The 19,018-nt window shown below is 40.5% G+C and overlaps 1 protein-coding gene across 1 annotated transcript in view; it reads left to right on the top strand.

The window, feature by feature from the left end:
• The window catches only part of ITGA9 (integrin subunit alpha 9), a 214,485-nt gene that overhangs the window by 118,408 nt on the left and 77,059 nt on the right, over positions 1-19,018 (top strand). Inside the window, exons 16-17 of the mRNA XM_059818609.1 lie at positions 2,607-2,683; positions 18,453-18,603. Coding sequence (XP_059674592.1) covers positions 2,607-2,683; positions 18,453-18,603 — 228 coding nt within the window. The remainder of the gene's footprint in view (positions 1-2,606; positions 2,684-18,452; positions 18,604-19,018) is intronic.

Here is a 19,018-nt window from a genome sequence, read left to right as displayed (position 1 = left end):
ACAGAATATATAAGCAGGGTTCACAAATGTTAAGATGACTTAAAGTGTGTTTAGTCCTTAATTCTTTAGGAGGGATTTGAATGGGGAGGAATTAGGAAAGGCAGAAGAAGTAACAGGCTGGAGAAGGGGAGGCTCAAGATAGCAGAGAATAAAATGGAGGAAGTAGATTGACTGTGAGAAGCTACAGGGTTGAGGCTTTAGCCAGCACACAAAAAAGGAAGGTGGAGTAGAGTCATGGCAACATCTATCCAGGCCAGGGAAATAGCGGAAAATAGCAAAATATTCCATAGATGTCATTAGCCTGTGATAGAAGTGGGATGCTGAACCAGTTGTGGCTGCATCGATGGGTCGCAGCAGCTGGCTGGACTGGAAATCCGTTCTGTCCCCAAACCTGAAAGGGTTCAAGATCCTCCACAGAAGCAAAGAGTTCACTCCTACACAGTTTCGGGTCTGGGGACTCATCCTTAGTTCTTTCTTCTGTCCCAGTGCTGTGTAGGAACTTGGGTTTCTATGACATAACGAAATACTCCCCATGTATTTCAAAGTAGCTTGCTGTCTAGTGCATGATATGTTGGAAGAGATACATGCTCAGTAGTTTTAGAAAATGAGGTATTTGTTAGTTTTTTCTGAAGAACCGCAACTATGGATTTAGTAACAAAATTCCAGGATTATTAGGTAGTTACTTAAATGTACTTAGAGTACTTTATTCTTTGAAATGTGCAGGTCATCTCTTTGATCGCTCTGTTCACTTTGCCAAGATTTCTGCAATGCAAATAGGGAAACTGTCAGGCAAGAATATTTTTACAGTTTATTTTTCTTTCTCCTCTGAAGGTCAAATGGTCTTTCCTATATATAGCTACTATGGTGGCTGAGGATTAATTCTGAGGACTTTTGAGACTATACCTCTAAAACGTGCCATGTTTTGAGAGGGATACCTTGTGCCAGTTCTTGTCTTGGGCCTGTTCTTGCCCTTTGGTGTTGTAGTCCTTATTAAGGAGGAAGTGTAAGTTCAGCCCTTGTGTTTAAATCCTCAACAATTTCCACTTCTGAGATTCTGAGAAAGCAAAAGGTGGGAAAGGAAAATGAAAGGGCAAAGTAAATAGCCCAAATGAACTGGCCACCTCCAATCCTTCTTCTTTTTGCAACTCAGTACAACCTACAGCATAGTTTAATATCTGCTAGTCCAACACCAATTAACTTCATAAAGGCCCACTCCTTTTTGGAGATCGCTGACAATATAGAAAAAGGAGAGCAAGCTGCCACCTTAGCCAAGAATCTTCCTGGAGAGACAAGGACTAGAAATCTCTATGCCCTCTGGGCTTAAGATTCAAAGTCTTTCTCCAGTCCTGCTACAGTTGGGCAGAGCTCTTAAAAAAAATGTATTAACTCTGTATCTCCTTTTATTATTTTTTTTTCCCCCTGAGTCTCTCCAACCCTATCTGACCATTATGTATGTCCTGCACAGATTTGCTCTGTCTTTGCATTTATGGTTGAAATATATTTACTTTGGTAACAAAAGTCACGAATCCAAGCCTGTAGAACGGAACGTTCATATTAAAGGAAGAGATCAGTGGATTGTCAGGCTTCCTAGCTGAACAGTGTTGGCAACCCTCATTTTGGGTATTTGTCCTTTGAATATTTGGTAAGCTGAAGAGCGTTACAACTCTGAAAGAATGAATCCTCCAGCCTGAAAAGTCTAGTAATATGTTCAGAAAGGTATTGGTCTCTGTTCTCAACAGCAGGGGAAAGTAACCATTATCTTAACAGCATCTGGGTTTCTTGGATGCCAGGAACACGTTCCTGTCCTCCTCTTTCACTCACTGGTGGCTGCCTCGTTTAGCCATGGCAAACTACTGTAGAGATTTGCATAGGCTCCTAGGCTTTTTACATATTTCCCTTCTTTTTGCTACTTAAATACCATGCCCATGCCTAGTGGTATGTCATCCTTTCACAGTTCCTAGCTTTATCAACCTGTTAAATTTCCTAAATTATAGTCTTTACCAGATTTCACAAGATTGACAGTGGTTCCATTATTTGAGGGTATTTCCATTATTTGAGGGTATTACTGGTAACAGTATCTAACAGTCTTCATAATTTTCTGTTGCTTGCAGGATGGCAGAAATGTTTCCTACCATACATAAAATCTAAAGAAACCACAAAACCAAAAGGTTTAATTTCTTATCTTTAACATAGGATAGTGAATATGTTTGGTGCATGATTTCCTTACTTGCAATTCTTAGGACTGAAAATAGTTGCATAGATACTTTATTTTCTGTTTCATTTTAATGCACATGCATTGGGAAGAGAAATAAGAGTGCCAGAAATACTGTGTGAGCGGTAATTCTTGTCAGATGAGAAGTGGGAATGGATTGAGGGAAACCTTTGAGAGCGTCTGATTTTGGTGAAACTTCTTGTTCAGTTAGAAGAGAATAAAACCGGTTCTGATAACTGAGATTTGCCTGCCTTTGAATTTCCTTAACACTCACACCATATATTCCTGTATCAGAGATTTTGATGTGTTTTTATTTCATCCAAGTGTGTTCTTTCTTTGAATTTTGATCTTACTCTTTTCATGCTTTAACAGTTCTTTTCTCTGTTTTTCACAGACGGTTTTTGAGAGGAACTGTCAATCTGATGACTGTGCTGCTGATTTGAAACTTCAGGGTAAATTACTGCTCTCTAGGTGAGTAGGTGAACTTTTTTGTTTCTTTCTTACATGCTAGTATGCCATTCACTTTATGTAAGATGGCATTGAAAAGTCAAAATACAAACACAGATGTTTTATATCCAGACTAGAAGGATGATGACAGTGATATCATCTTTAGTGCAGAAAGGTCTTGAGATGTACACAGAATCTGAACTCCTGTGGCGGTGGGTTCTGTGCACATACAGGGCAAGACACCTTCACCTTCCCAATGGCAATAGATAAAACTAGAGAAAAAACCAGCATAACAGAAAGGGGCAGGAAAAGTAAGGATGCATGCCCAAATCAAGTACCAATGCAGACGATGTAATTTTTCAAAGACAATAAAATACTGTTTGTGATGTGGTAGGAGTAAAATTGCCTGCAGAAAAGCAGTCTTGTTCAGAAAAATGTCACATGGAAGGTTAAAAAAAAGGCCTCAGAACATGGCACATGATCTTCAAATTATCTTTTTCTGTTTCTGAACTTGTAGTTTTGCTACCTCTCCTGAAATACTGCTCTCCTTTGTCAGATTCTTCTTGTTAGTAACTTGGGGAGGGGTGTCTGATTTCACTTTCTTCTGGGATAATAAACCTCATCAAACAGATCAGAGGTGAAGTTTATGTTCTGCCCCTTGCAACTGGGGATCCTAGGGAAATGCCTATTGTTTTGCCAGGATGTAGTTATTCAATTTCGGGATAAATCAGGCTAAAGGTGAACTTTACACATCACTTCTGTTTCCTTTTATTCAGCATTTTTAGCGCATTTTTAGAGATGGAAGTGCTGATGCGAGTTATTTAATTGTGTGCCAGAGGTTTTGCTGTTTGATGGAGATTCTTTCTGTGAAATGCTTTGCTTTCAGATCAGGAAAGAGAGGGGAAGAGACTCCCCTGCTTTGGGGGGGCGGCAGAAGAAGTAGTAGTCAGGAGGTATACGCACGTTTTATGTAAGCCTACAGTGTGCTGTAACCCTACTTGGAGACAAAACTGAACCAGAGTCAAGTCTGAGAAGTTATGGACTTCTCCAGACACGACTGAAGTCCACAGGAATGTTTCAGGGGATTGGCTGGGACCAGGGTTAGGTCTCAGGTTGCAGAGTCCAAGCTTTGACTGTGATTAGTCTGGATTTTTGACCTTTTGCTCAATCTTTGTGGTGAACAAAATCTGTTGAGAGCTGGATACGTGTCTGTGTGGACTAGGGAAGCCAGTGAGGGATTTTGTCCTGCAGTTGAGGAATAATCAATAAAAAGCAAGGGACAAGTCCTAAAAACTTGTCAGTCAGTGTATAGTAATCACAGCAGTAAGAGCTGTGTTCGCGATTGGAGCATTGGACTGTTTATTTTTACGGATGTTATTTATGTTATCTTGGCAATTTAAAAGCCACAACTGTCAAAAAAGCTTAGGATATTCAAATACAGTTTCTACTTTTGTATAGCAAAATGTTGAACAAATGCTCTCAAATCTTCTTTATGCAGTGACACTCTGAAGTCCTGTTTGGAATAAACAGGATGTCGTCAAATCCATCAAGTCTGCATGGAATGGACTTTCTTTAGCTAAAGGGCTGTGTAAGCTTCTGTTGTTATTAAGAAACATAACACAATACGTATCTCTAAAGAAAACAGATTTTTTTAATTATTATTATTGCACGTAAAACTACAAAAACATGCTATGGATTCTGATTTTAGAGAAGTGCCTGTCTTGAAGAATATGGTAATTTTTCCAGCCCCATGTGTTTTGTGCTAAAGAATCCTATCAGCATTTTTCCACATTATTCCTGTTTATGCTAAGTCTGTGTACAAAGCTCTTTTTTTTGTAGAAAGAGCAAAAAAGGTGACTCATTTATTACTATCTGTGCTAAACAATTGACTTTGTTGTTAGCAAGGTTATGGCAATGCCTTTGTCTAAATAATCATGTCTGACTAAATTTTGTGGACTTGTTATTGGAAAGAATGCAATCAATGACACACAGATACATTGGATTGAAATAAACAGGATGTTTATGGGAAGGCAGCGGTAAGTGCTGTCTCTCGGATCTGCTGCAGCTCTTTGAAGCTGTCACTGGACATGTGGATAGGGTGATCCGGTTAAGATCATCTGCCTGGGCTTGCAAAAGACTTTTCTTGAGATTTCTCACCACGGGTTCACAAAGTAAGTTGCCCAGGTCTGAGAGGAATGGTGCCTGCGCATTACTACCTAACTAAAAGGTAGGCAACAGAGAGGAGGAGTAAATAGTTTGTTTTCCTGGTGGAGAAAACTCCACAAGTGCTTGTGCTGGGGCCAGTGGTATTCAACATATTCATAAATGATCAGGGAAATAATTTGCTAAAAATGAATAGCAAAGTTTGATATTCAGAGCAATGAAAAGAACAAGCAAGGAGGTATGTTTTCATGAAGCATGTGATTAATCTGTAGATTTTACTGTTGGGAATGTTGTAAATGCTGAGAATTTACATGGTAGAGAAATGGCAAATATGAGTGCTGGAAGCTGCAGAAATATATCAGCAAAATAACACTCTGTGCTTGCCTTGTTCTTCCATAAGCCTCTTGCTTTTAGACACAGTTGGATACAGGGCTCTCTGCTAGATGGACCGATTTGGTCTGGCTGTTCTTACATACTTTTCATTGATTTGTAGCATGTTACAGCCAAAAGCTGTGCAGAGAGCTCTATGTTATAAGGTATAGTTTTGTCCATCACTAGATACAATATGCTTTCAAACGTGTGCTGGTTAGAGCATATATGTGCATAGGAAGTTAGCTCAGATTACGTTATCATCAAGAGAATTGCTTGCTGAGGTCACTCTTATGAGCTCAGGAACTGCACAAGCTATCCCAATTTAGAGTTCACCTGGGATGCATTTGAATCACTAGAATTACCCAGTTAAAAGACTTCACCCAGCTTTGAAGATGCCAAACCCACATACCAAATGACTAATAGGAAAACCAGCCCGTGCTGGCAAGAGCTAACCAGGTCTCCTCTGATTTTGCTTTTCTTGGGATCCTCCTTCTCTTCTGAAAACTTAGTCATGTGCCCTCAAATTGGGAGCATGGCACTTTGATAAATAATAAACAGACAGCCTGGGATGTTAACACTCAGTCTAGTTAATGACCTAATATATGGCCATTTATCCAAAGTGCTCAAATCAAGCAAATCTGCATGTGTAAGTTAGAAACCTCACTGCTGTTCTGACCAGATACGGTTGGGTTTGCCTCGTTATTTCCTGTTGTTGAAGTGCTGCATGTGGAAACGGCGCTGCTGGGCAAGCTGAAACCCTTTGCTGTGAAGTTGGAGAAGAGGGTAGGCTAGGACTGCTTGAAAGTGGGCGATGATAAAAAGCCTTCAACCCTTCTAACTCTATTTGGAAGCTTTTGCAAAGATTTGGGAGGGTGGGGGTGGGATGTGGTGGTGATTGCTCTATTCTGGTTTTTTTGAATACTTCAGTTATAGTGAAAGTTGTCCTTGGAGACTTGGGCTGAAGACCAGGGTAACATGCTGTACTGGAGTGAAGAAGAGTTAGCATGCATTTACTCTGAAAATAAAAAGGGTTGTTTTCAGTTAATAGATTAATCTCTTTAAGGCCCATCCACCTTCGTTAGCATCAGTTTGCATGTAAACCCATCCCAAGTCCCTGAAGGGATTGTGGGATGAAGGAGCCAAATTCTTCCTGCTTGTGACAGATGGCAAGAGGGGCAAGAGTCATCGACTGTGGCTTGGCAGGCTTAGACCAGAGATTTAGAAAAACCTTCTTGTGTAGGCAGTTCATGCTGCACGGGAATGAGGTGTGCAGAGGGTGTGCTCTGCCATCCTGGGTTTCACGATTTGGCTAGATAAGGTCACCACTGACCTCACCTGTTGCTGGTAATAGTTCTGTGTCAAGAAGGATGAGGATGGATTGTATGGCCTCTAGAAATTTCTTCCAAACAACTTTTCTGCAGTTTTCTGACTTGTCTCGAGGTAAATCTTCTCTGTAACCTGAGCAAAATTGCCTCAACAAAACCTAGGTCTTTGCCAACATGGAAACACCTACCTGCCTAGGATGGTTATAGGTGTCTTCCAGCATGGTGGCTGGAAACCTGCCTGTGGGATGCCTCACCTCACCTGCGGGATGCCACCTCTGCCAACAAGAACGTGCAGCATCACGAGAGGGGACAGTAATATCGAAGGCTGGACCTGGCAAAGCAAACTGTGGGGATTTAACTTTCTATGGTAGACATTAAGAGATAGCATGTAGAAGCCATGTGTGTGCTAGTATTGCTACGAGTGGTCTTTTTAGTGGTTGGCCTGGACTGACTTCTAGGAGTATGATTGTTGTTAGCCTAAAACTACAGATGGCAACTTAAGAGTAAGGAAAAAGGAGCCGTGGAGTGTGATGGGGACTTGGTGAAGGTAGTGTTGGGAGAAACTGAAGGAGCAGAAGAGAGGCGTTTCATTTTTCCAGTCATGACTGTTTTCAAATCCATTTTTCTTCAAGAATAAACATGTGAAGTTTTGGCAGCACAGAACAGAGATACTACTCATCACCTCCCCTTCAGAGAGTCTCCAGTGTTAAATCTTGCAGCTGTCATAGGAGATGGCAAAATCGGGCCTTATCCATGCAGAAATGCCCTGTGTTGGTGGTGTGGGAGCAGGGAGAGGTTTCTAAAGGAATAGACTTAAAAGTACCTTAGTGTAAAGAAGGTATTTATATATTGCATACGGGTAACTTTAATGACACAACCTGAAACCGTAAGGGAAATAGGGTTAGAATATTTTGCAATAAACTATTTTTACAGCCATAGCTTTGGGACAGCAATAGGAAACCAGTTTTCCTTTCCAGCAATCCAGTACTGAAAAGCAAAATGCAATTAAAGAGTGTTCTGTTAGCTATTATTTTAAAATATTGTTTAATATTAAAAATATTTTTATTAGATATTGTGCTTGACTTCCAGGCCTCACTCTGTTTTCTCACCACAGCAAATGTCTTTTCCATCAGGTTTCTGTAGCAAATAGAGCATTTTTATTGAGCCTCTCTGCAGCTACTTGTTTAGAAGCTGAACTGCATCTGTTTCCTCAAGATGTGCTGGGGGAAACTCTGAAGTAGGTGTTCTGTAGAACATTAGACCTCCCTAGCCTTTAAAATCTGCTAATCCGTTTCTCTGGTACTTTATATGGGAGAAAAGCACTCTGGTCTTTTAAGAAGAACCTGAAAGTGCTGAGGGAGCGGGGTTGACAGGAACACACATCTCGCCTGACGTACCAAGGCATTTTCAGGTCCTGAGCTGATGCTTTTCCATCTGATTGGCACTCTGCAAAGGCAACAGTAGTTATCAAGCCCTGTTCAGGCTGTAATGGGAAGCAAGTGAAAACCGTGGAGAAGACATTTGAGTAACAGTGAGGGTGTTTGAAAAAACAGACTTTCTTCCAGCTATAATAAACAAACCAGCTAAAAAGACCAGAGCAGAATGGGTGGTGGCTTCCCTGAGAGATGCAGCTAGGAAGGAAATCCTGTATGGCTGTGTAAATATACTGACAGCCTGTGTGTCGCAAGGAATAGAGCAGCTTTGCCGAAAACAAACAGCACAAGAAGAAAGATGATGTTGTGGCATGTCATGTAGCTGCTGTATTCCAGCACAAGCTGTGTGCATGGTATGTAAATCAGGTTGTAAGCACAGGACTATGAGCCCCCTTGGATAGAAAATGCCGTAATAAATACTGCTATAATAAATATAATAGCAACAGAAAATGCTGTAATAAATATTGCTATTCCTGAGAAGGTTCCAGGAAGAAGTCTGTCTTCCATATATTTATGTGACATGAGGTTAGCCTTCATCTGTCATTAGAAACAGAATTACTCACCCATTGGAGTGCTTCTGAGTGTATGTTTGGCTGTTTGGAATAAGCAGCTTGCTTTTTATGTGTTGGTTTAGAGCATCCTTAATGGCCACCATTCGTTAGGCTCAAATTTATGTTCCTCCCTACAGACTGGCTCGGGTTCCCATATATACTGCTGCAAATTGTTTATTTTGGAAAGGTGAAATTGGAAGCAAAAGTCATAGAAAGCCAAAGGTGTGACAGGTGCATTTTGCAGAAATTTCCAAGGTTTTTCAAATTGTGGGGTTTTTTGAGTTGGAGTCAATGCTTTCAAAAGTTCTCTTGTGAAGTGGGATTTTTGAGAAATGCCCTTTTCCAGTTGAAAAGTCAAGTTTGTGACTTGGGCCATTTCTGCTTCTGTTGGTCCCTCTGGAATTAGCCAGAGAATGGACAAAAGGCCAGTCTGTCAAAAATTTCATTGAGTTTGAAATGGTTCCATTTTAATGAAATGGTAATTTATGAAGAACAAGTATTTTCCAGTGTCTTCTAGTCAGCTCCACAGAAGGTTGGGTTGTTTTTTTTCCAAATAAATTCCTTCTGTGACTTACTAAAGGATTAACATGTTTTCTGCCAACACTCCTTTTGTTTCTGTGATCTCTATTGCCTTATGCATGGCTCTGTATTTGATAGGCAGGTAAATGATTTGATGTGATGTTTTGGGATGTAATCTCAAAGTACCTAACCCAAGCCCCATTGGTTAGACAAGGGAGAGTGTGCACCACCACCCTGTGCCCCCCCCAGCCCTTGAGCTTACAACTCTGAAGTTTATAAGCATATTATTTGTATTGGTGAAGAATGAATAATTTCACATAGGTGACTAGCTATGCAACTGCAAAAGTGGTTGTTTTGCAAATGCTGTGTATAGATGCAAGGATGAATATGCTCATGGACCTATTAAAATCAGTGGAAGGATTCCCTCTGGTTCACGGGGCACGTCATCAGACATTAGGGACCTGGATTTGAAAAATGAACCTCAGCAGTTTCCTATTGACTTGTCGAATTATTCCAGAACCTGAGCTGAAGGAATCCAGAAATCGTAGATAAAAACTTGTGTTATGACAGCTTTGTCCAATTTGCTTTTCACCAGCACAAGATGTAGGTTAGTGCAGTAACAGTGCAGAAAGTCAGTGTCTTCTGAAGGAAGGAGCAATAACGTAAAATTTTCATCAGAAAGTTCAAAGCTTTTTGAGTGTATCTCATGACTATAGTAGTGTTTTATAAGAAAAATTAATAAAGGTTTTCACTGATCATAGGCTTTTGCAAACCCATGGAGAAAAGCTGCAAGCCTGTGGTTTAACGTGGGAAGCAAAGCTGTTTCATAAATTTGATCAGGCTCACGCCTCAGCACTTATCTTCCTTTGATCATGTAACAGGGATTTGTTTCCAGAGAGGCCTCACGTTTCATGGCATGCCCATTGCAGTTTTATGCCCCTGAAGTGCATCTTAACAAAACAGTCATGATGAGAAAAAACAATATCCTTTCATTTGGAGCTTAATTACATGCTCTGATAATATCCATTTTTCCCTTCCTCTTCATTCATAGCAGATGAAGAATTTGTTTTCACTTATTTTATCTTTCATTGAACAAACACTTCTTTCAAAAATATTTTTGACGTTCTGTTTACCCTAGACAGGCTACCCTAAATAGCCAAGCTGCTCAGATGGAGCTAATTTTCTGCTTTACAAAAAGCAACCAAAACAAAATGAGCAAATGCTGTGGTTTAGCATTTCTAGTGCTAGGAAAGTGGTCTTAAGCTTTCAGTCAAGACCTTGTGTGTGTAAACCTGTGGGTACCAACATGGATATTCCCAACTCCCAGGACGCAAATACGGAGCCATGACTGATCCCACTGTACTCATGTGCTGCCCACTGGTTACTTGGTCATACCCCAGTGCTGTCCTAACTTGTGATCTTTTAAACTGCCAAAAGAGTTATTTCCAGGGAGAAAAGAATGACAAACCGTTGGAAAAATGGATCTACTGATAGCTCTCTGTTTTCTCAAGAAGTCATACGAAGTTTCACACTGTGATTTAAGTGATTTATAATAAGATATTATATAATAATGGCATAATAAGAATTATAGTGTAGTTTAATGTTATTTCAGAGAAATTTGCTGCAGTGTAAAGGGTGCAATGAAAAAAATGTTTATACCATTTCATGTATATTAGTACATTTGTAATTCTGTTTGGAATTTAATCTTTTCTGTGAATCCAGGAAGCAGAATTCTGATTTCTAATTTATAGTTACTTTTATTTGTCTTTTACCTACAGACAGTTGTCAGTGTATTGAATGCTGCATTTGTGAGGCACATGGAAAACTTTGTTGTAGCTCATCCAGGATCAGATTTGCAGTTTCCAGAAAGGACTGCCCTGCAGAGCCCGCAATTAATCAGGATGTAGTACAAGTTGCAGTGGGAGCATCATCTCAGGAACGAGTGAATGTTTTCCCTTGTTGAGGGTGAATGGGGATGAAGGAATGGTTTCTTGGTTTCCATCTGGTTAGTTGCGCTCAGAGCTTCATAAATCTCTCCCAAAATAAATAAATAAGTCCAGTTTGATAGCAGTGGGCAGTCCTGTTCCTTTGGAACATATGGTGATTGAACCCATATGGATGGTAATAGAGCCATCAAGTGATGAGTGGTAACAAACCTCAGTAGTCCACATCTCATACGAGAATACAGATTCCCAATCTCTATTTTCTAATAACAGGCCACTGATGATCAGTCAGGGATACTGTACAAGCCAGTCTTGTCACTTCTTAAATACTGGTTATGTATTGTAAGAATCACTTGACTGTATCTACTGGAGTAGGATTTTGCTCTTTGTTTTTTAAACTAGACCCTAAAGAGGTGTTCTTTCATATAATTTGAATTCATTGCTGAACTAATGTATAACCTGGCCCTCCTTGTGAACATTTCAACATCACTATTTTATGGACCTAAGATAGTTCAAGTCACCACCATATTGTTTCTTGCTCTAGCAACCGAAGTATAAAGCTAACATAACAAAAGCTTAACCTCAGGCAGTGCTGTCATACATTAGCTGTCTCCAGAGGTGGAAGTTCTTGGTACTGTACAGACCACAATGAGAAGCAGATGCACCATTGTTTTGTATTTGCAGAATACATCTTGGCTGATGCATACATGCGTGTGTGTGTGTATATATACGTACATGTATACATACTCTTTTGTGATGCAGCTACACGAACTTTTTCTGTAGTATGTCCTGCAATTACAAAATCTGGTAAGGCTGAGGTTCTTTGCAGGTCACCGGGTAAATAGTCTTGCTGGTCTTGCATGAGCTATAGAGGAAATGTGCTGATATGGGTATATGTTGCTTATCATGTTTGACGTTTAAACATAACTTACTCCTGATGTATAACACCTGCTACTGCAAAACAAATTTCCTAAAGTAACAAACCTGTACTGTTTCTAATGTTTCATCTCTGACGAACTGCCTTTTATTGACCTCTGAAAGTGATTGCTGGATAGGGCACTGGTCCTTTTCTCCCTCATCGATGCTCAGCTGAGTGTGCTTTTTAAATTAAACATTGCACCCCAGCATCCCAGGGATGGGACAGGCAATTGAAGCTATCTAATAATAGGAGATCTATTTCTGAAGGGGTAATTTCTATGGTAAATACATGGTTTGCGTAATGACTTTGTTAATGATCTAATTCCTCGAAACAGTATGTTAGAAAGCATGAGCTACAGAGGAAATGTGCTCATATGGGTATATGTTGCTTATCATGTTTGACGTTTAAACATAACTTCATCTGATTCATCTTGAAATTTCAGGGCCAGATCTGTGGTCAACAATCACCTATTTTAACAGAGCTCTTTAAGTATTTTAACAAACAGGGAAAATGTAGAGGGTTTTTTTTCTTTCACGTCAGTGCAACTCAAGTTACGTGCAACTTTCAGCTATGTGCCTGGTACCATTTATCTTTTGCATTTCTTTCTGCCACTAGTAACTGTTTTTTGTTTGTGTTCCAACCTTAGGATGCTGTCTTACACAGCGTGCAGGGATAACTTTGTCGCGGAGGCACAGTACCATTGATTTCAAGGGCACTGCTTGTGGTTATAAAAGATGTTGGTTCGTATGTGTGTCTGCAAGGGTGAAAGATTAGATTAGAGCTTCTGTAGATGTTGTGCCTCATCTTGCTTTCATGTGACAGTTTCATAAACCAGCGTAGCTCCATTCAAACCAAAAGCTGCTCCCTGGAGTAAACACTGTGTGAAAACAGAGGCGGCTCTTTCCCCATTGATTCTTTAGTTCTGTTTATAAAGGGTTGTGAACATCTGGGTACAATTGAAATTACTGATAATAGTAAAAGGCACCAGATTTCTGTAGGGTGATAAGATAAGGGATATTTTTATGTGGATATTGTGCCCTGCTCTGTCCTTTTTACTTAGAAGTTTGAAGACATAGGTGGCTGGGAGTTATATCTGTTGTGTAGTTATGGGGGATTTATGTGGAGAAACTACATTTGGGGAAAAGACGACAATTTCCAGAGAAGCTTTGAATATATGGTAATAGCTGTAACTAGAAATCACTCTGTTGTTTCAATACCATAATAAAGAGCAAAAAGGATTTCCTACAGTTGGAAAAGATGTAGGAAAGATGGAAAAGGTAATGCTCTGTGCCATATTCCTGAATTGCAATATATATGGGAACTGAAGCGCTAGAGACAACAGCTCTGCTCCAGAAGGGTACCGGCATGAGCAGTTCCACCTCCTTGGCCCTGTGCTCACCACAGTAAGCGCTTTTTTCATACGGGACATTCGGTCTCTTCCTATGGGGAAACATTGGCACGTTGTTACTCAGTCTTCATGGGGAGCAATATTGGTATATTACTCCCAAACTGTGCTCTGCTGGCACAGAACCTTGGTTGACCGCTCCTCAAATTCTCTGTTATGTTTTTCCCATCACCTCATGTTATCTGCTACTCGGAGCACAGTGGAAAGTTTCCACTTGAGAAATAGAAATAATCATTAATGACATGATCTGATGGGCTCAGAGCTAGTTTACCATAGCTGGCTTAGTGCATTGCAGATAGGCTGTGATCATCAACTGCATGAGGTCTCTTAGTGCCTTTGCTAGTATAGGCTTCAGTGTGAGAGGGGGAAGGCAGCAGCTCAGCTAATGCAGAATAAGCCATGATATCTTGAGTATTTGGCCGAGTCCTTAGTCTAGATTGGCTGTGAACTTTGCAGAGAGAATCGACCTTGAACGCACATGCGATGGCAAGACAGTGTAACCAAGTGGTGTAAAATCCTATAGTTTTTCTCCCTGTGGGGTTGTTTAAACTTTTTAATTGGTTTGGATTTGTTTATGGAGCTGCTACCTCTCCATTTTGCACCGAGACATCAAAGGAATTCCCAAAAGATCAGCTGAGGGTTTCAGCTTTTCATTGGCCCTTGAGGTTTAAGTATTTGCAGAACTCCTCCCAAAGTTCAGCTGACCCTGGTGCCTGTGATAAAAACCCAACAGGAGAAAGGTTTTCAGGGTTGATGTAAAGAGTCTGTGGAGACAAAATTAATATTCAAGTATCATAGTAACTGCAAAGACCAACTGCAAGGCTGGTTGGTGAAGGTAGAAATCTATTTGGATGTGTCACAGGACCAATGCTGTTGACTCACACCTTTTACTGATTTAAGAGCAAAAGGTGGGACTCTTCTTTAATTTCTACTGATGGAGATGGAGGACAGATTGGACTTTAGTTGTTTGAAGCATTTTTAGCTTCTTGCAGTCTAACTGACCCCAGCTGTAACTTCCACTGTCCATCGAGCAATAGCAGTGATTTATCCATGTAGGTGCTGATTTGCTGTAAGGAAAGAAAGGCTCCTAATATAAAAGGGAAAGTCGGTGACCCAGACTAACAGGGTAAGTGCGACCCCGTCACATTCCTTGCCCTATGTATGATCTGTGCAGGCTGAGAGGAAGTGCTAAACGCTTTTTCAATTTAAAAAAAAAAAATCTCTGTAGTGCAGGAAATAGAGAAATATGTCCCTGCGTACCTTTTGGAATGCAGATTATGTCTCCCCTGACCCATGTTAATAAAAACACCAGCATCTTGGGGAGTGGGAAAATGAAAATTGCAGATCTTTTCAGTTTGCCTTTCCCAGCTCGTCTTTCTTCCCTCGCTGACCATAGTGCAATGATGTGGTGCAGGCATTAACAAAGAACATTAAAGCATGCCAAAAAATGGTACTTGTTTTATCCTGGAATTTAGTTTCCTTTTCTTAATCACTTAAGAGGAAAATGTTAAATATTTCTATTTACGTTTGATGTGTAGTACCACGGCCAGAGAATTAAAAACCGTGGCAGAAATTTGGAGCCTGATTTTCAGAATTGCTTGTTACTTGCAAGTCTGGGTCATGTGAATGAAAGCTGCAGGTATTTAATACTTCCGAATGTCGAACTTCTTTCCATTTCCATGCAAACATTGGTAGCTTGACATCCTTCATGTGCCTGTACGTATGTGTGTACAAATGTGGTTGCCTATATATATTATGTATATATAGGTCTACAGTCTACCCAGAACTTCTACTCAGTTCTTTGTTTGTGTTTAGTACCTGATGTAATGAGATGGTGGTGTTCTGTCCAATTAAGTGATTATATCTTGATGGGTTTTCCCCTTCTTTTTTTTTTTTTTTCCTTTTTTGAGTCTGTTTTTATTTTTAGCCTCTCTTCCTTCATGTAAGCAAGGTTATGAGGGCTGTGGTGAGGGTGCTGGCGGCTTTATAGTTCTCATCCAACAAAACATAAACTGAAAGCCATTGCTTGATTATGTTTCTTAAATTGTTTGACATACCTTGTCTGAGATGAAGGGATGGCTTTAGTTTGTTTTCTTGTTTCTGACGGGTGACAACAGTTCTTTAGTTGACATATTTTGACTTGGCAGCTGGGCTGCTTGATGTGCGGCAGGCGCTGGAGGAGGATGGCACCGGGCTGGCAGCAGAGCTGCTCCAGCGCCGCAGCAGGCTGTCCGCACCCCATGACATTACTCTCTCAAGCAGCAAACAGGGCCTGGGAGCTCCCCTGTGAACGGGGAGATTCCTAATCCTCTTCTCACTGCAAGTGAACCTGATTCATTCCAGATGTACACAGATTTAATGACTCAGAAAGCTGCTCTCTTCAAATGGGACTTACTGCACAATCTCATGTAGCCTTTCAGAGGAAGAACTGAACTCCTCTGCCAGCCTAAGATCAGTGAGGTTTTTCAGAGTTTATTAGTGTGTGAATTTTGTGTAGGAGCAACTACAGTGTGCTCTTAGAAAGTGGGTTTTCTTTCTCTGCTGAGAAGAATGTTGTTGTAAGCATAATTTTGGTATGAAGCACTTTTAACAGAGGAGTGATAGCTTTAGAAAGGAGTTACGCAACCCAGTGGTGTTTATTTCGACATTATTTTTTGTCGGTTTAGTTTTAAACAGGATTTCATTTTGAGTATTTTTTATTATTCAGTAGGAAGGAGAGTATTCTTGATTGTCTTGACTTTATGTTAAATCTTAAAGTGCTGCTACTACCAATTCAGAAAGGATTCTGTAGCGTGCATTATATTTAGTAACAACCCTGCATAAGATAAATATCTTGTAATGTTCCTTCGCTTACATGAAGCAATACTTCCAGATTTTGCTAATGGGTTTGATAGATGCTGATTAAGTTTTGAAGTGATTGCAAGAAGTGAGATTATAAAGTTCATGAGAAATAATTCACAGTAATAAATGGTTGGTTTATTTCTTTGCTTCTAAATATGCACTTTTGATTATTAGAAAATCCCAGCAGATTGGTTAGTATCTTCATAATTTGTCTGCTTTTCAACAGTAAACGTTGATGTTGGGGCCAAAAGGTTAAATGCTTCCAAGTACTCTCATATAGTTGTGCCATTAATTTGGTATATAAGGAGCAACAACTCAAATGATTGGGACCTCTCAAACTACTTTTGCAGTCGACCCTGCACTGCATACACTTTTGCAAATGTTTATTTGCACTGATAGTTGACTATGAGAATAAACGATAATGTTTAGAAAACAATGTGTCCAATTATTCGTAGGACTGGTTGGTGTCTGCAGTTGATTGTAAGCGTGAGAAAGCAGGCACATTTCATGGAGACTTCTTTGTGCCTCATAAGAAGCTGTCATTGAACTGTAAGCCATAATTTTAGGCTTAATAAATGAAGATCATCATAAATGAAGAAAGTACAGGAAACAAATATGCTATAAGTATTGTCTGTATTACATGGAAAAGTTACACTCACAATCCACAGCCATCAGCTTTAAAGCCTGACCATCTTCCTCGAACTTCTCACTCACTGGAGCCCCTGGCTGCTTTGGTACCTACCTTTGGAAACCCACGTCTAGAAACTTCTTGGCAAACACAGGGAGATGGAGCCCAGACGGCTTTGCCTTTGGAGGTCTGGTATGGCTGTGGTTGGCAGAAGATGCCGAAGGGTTTATAAGCACCATGTTCTCAGAAACCCCGCTTTTATGCAGATGCTCTGGCTGCAGTACCATGAGCAAGGCTGACAGAGGAGGGCTGGCGGTGATGGAGGGACAGGCTGCCTTTAAACACAGCTCACATCCTGCACCCCAGCCATTTTCAGAGAGTTGCTGATATGCGGAGGAGCAGCGTTGCCCACATGTACATTGCCAGCACAGCCATTCCTTCATGGAAACTGGGCGAATGGAAGGTGGCTTGGTTGGCTACGGATTTCTCTGTGCTGTTGTGTGCTGCTGCGTGCACCTGTGTTGTGCCACAACGTCTGGCAGGGTGGGTGGTGTGAGGGTACATTTCCTCAGAGGTGGTTCCTTCTTAGTTTTGGGCTGGCTGTCCCCTAGAGGAAGTAACTGAGAGCATCTCCCTGCTGTGTAGCCCTAGGCCTCTGCCTTTTCTGACCAGCTCCTCAGTGTTTTATCTGTGACACTGTCTCTGTTTCTCCAGGATGTATGAATGGTCTTAGATTCCAATTATGATAACTGTAGCCAATTTGATATTTTGGTTATTTTTCCTTAGTTTTACATTGATACTTGGTATATTTCATATTATCTTTTACCGTACTTTTAATTCCTAGACCTGCAGATCTGTGCATTGATATTGTATTTTCTTGTGATTTATCTTCAGCCTTTATTCCTACTTGTTAGCTCATCTTCTGCACAGCCTAGTATGATTATCAAATAATAAATGTGTGTGTATGAATATTTGTATCTGCCTTTATGTGTGCATGTCTGTGTTTGTTCGTAATCTGTGATGCCATATTACAATAGCGTATTGATTCATGGTATATAGCTGTTATTTTAATTCAACCATTCCCTTGGTATTCCACTTATAGAAGATGACTCCATTGTGTTAGGTCCAGCATAAACACCTGAAGAAAGATTAGTCACATTCAGTGGACATTTGTTGTAATTTCCATACATTTTTTCACTTACACCAGTTGCTGGATTGTATTTGACCTTCTTTTCCATTTTTTTCTATCCATAGCATAACTCTAAGAAGATTTTTCAGAAAGTTACTAGAATGTTAGAATAAGTTTGAATTATTGAGATACAAACTGAAATAGCTTGTTTAGCTGAACATGGGCATAATACCTTGCACTTGTTGCATTTCCCCTGTCCAATTACTTTACAGTCTTCAATTATTTTATTCTCACTAAAGCTGTATTAACAATAAGTCACGTGAAGTAGTTCCACGTGAGGATCATGGGCTTTTCTTACAGTCACAAAAGGTCATATCAGAACCAGGACTCAGGAGCTGCTCGTTCACAGTACGGCTCCCCACGCCATGCATTGGCTGTACAGCACATTCCTGAATTACCGACTGCCGAGCTTTTAAGTAGTTGACACTTCTGTAGCAGGAAAAAAGAAGGACCAGAGTGTAAAAGTTGCCTGGACTTAAACGAGTGTAACTGTTTCTGCCTACAGTGTTGATGACAGAACTGCCTACCTGGCCCTGGGAGCAGTGAGGAACATCTCACTTAACATTTCCATCTCTAACGTCGGCGATGATGCCTATGACACCAACGTTTTCTTCAATTTTTCTGGGGAGCTCTTCTTCATCAAAATGTGGCAAAAGGTAAGAAAAGCCCATCTCACTGTGAGCAAGTCTCCTAACTTTAAGCCAATTTAGTTGCAAGATGTAGGGACAGGGGGTGGCCTGGTCCACACTGCTGAGACATTTGGAAGTTATTCCTGGTTGTGCTGGGCTTGAATTTCTTCAGGGCTCTTTACTGAGGTTTTTTCTTTTGTAGGTTTGATCTGTGTAAATGACACCCTTTGTGTTTCTGTAGAAGACACAGCACTGTTATTTGGGGTGCACTACTGAAAAAGAAAGACTGTTGGTTGAGGTATTAAGAGGTAGAGGGAGACTGGCTTGGAAACCAGTAGGGTCCCAAATGGCACTGAAATACAGAGGCTGCCTCTAGTTTGGGTGGTGCCACATTGCACTCAGCAGTCCTGGTCACCTCCTCACTTGCGCTCCTAGGTTTTCT

Source organism: Gavia stellata, chromosome 6 (genome assembly GCF_030936135.1).
Source record: "Gavia stellata isolate bGavSte3 chromosome 6, bGavSte3.hap2, whole genome shotgun sequence".
NCBI lineage: Eukaryota > Metazoa > Chordata > Aves > Gaviiformes > Gaviidae > Gavia > Gavia stellata.
Note: the sequence above shows the minus strand (reverse complement) of the source record. Positions and strands in the feature narration are given on the sequence as shown.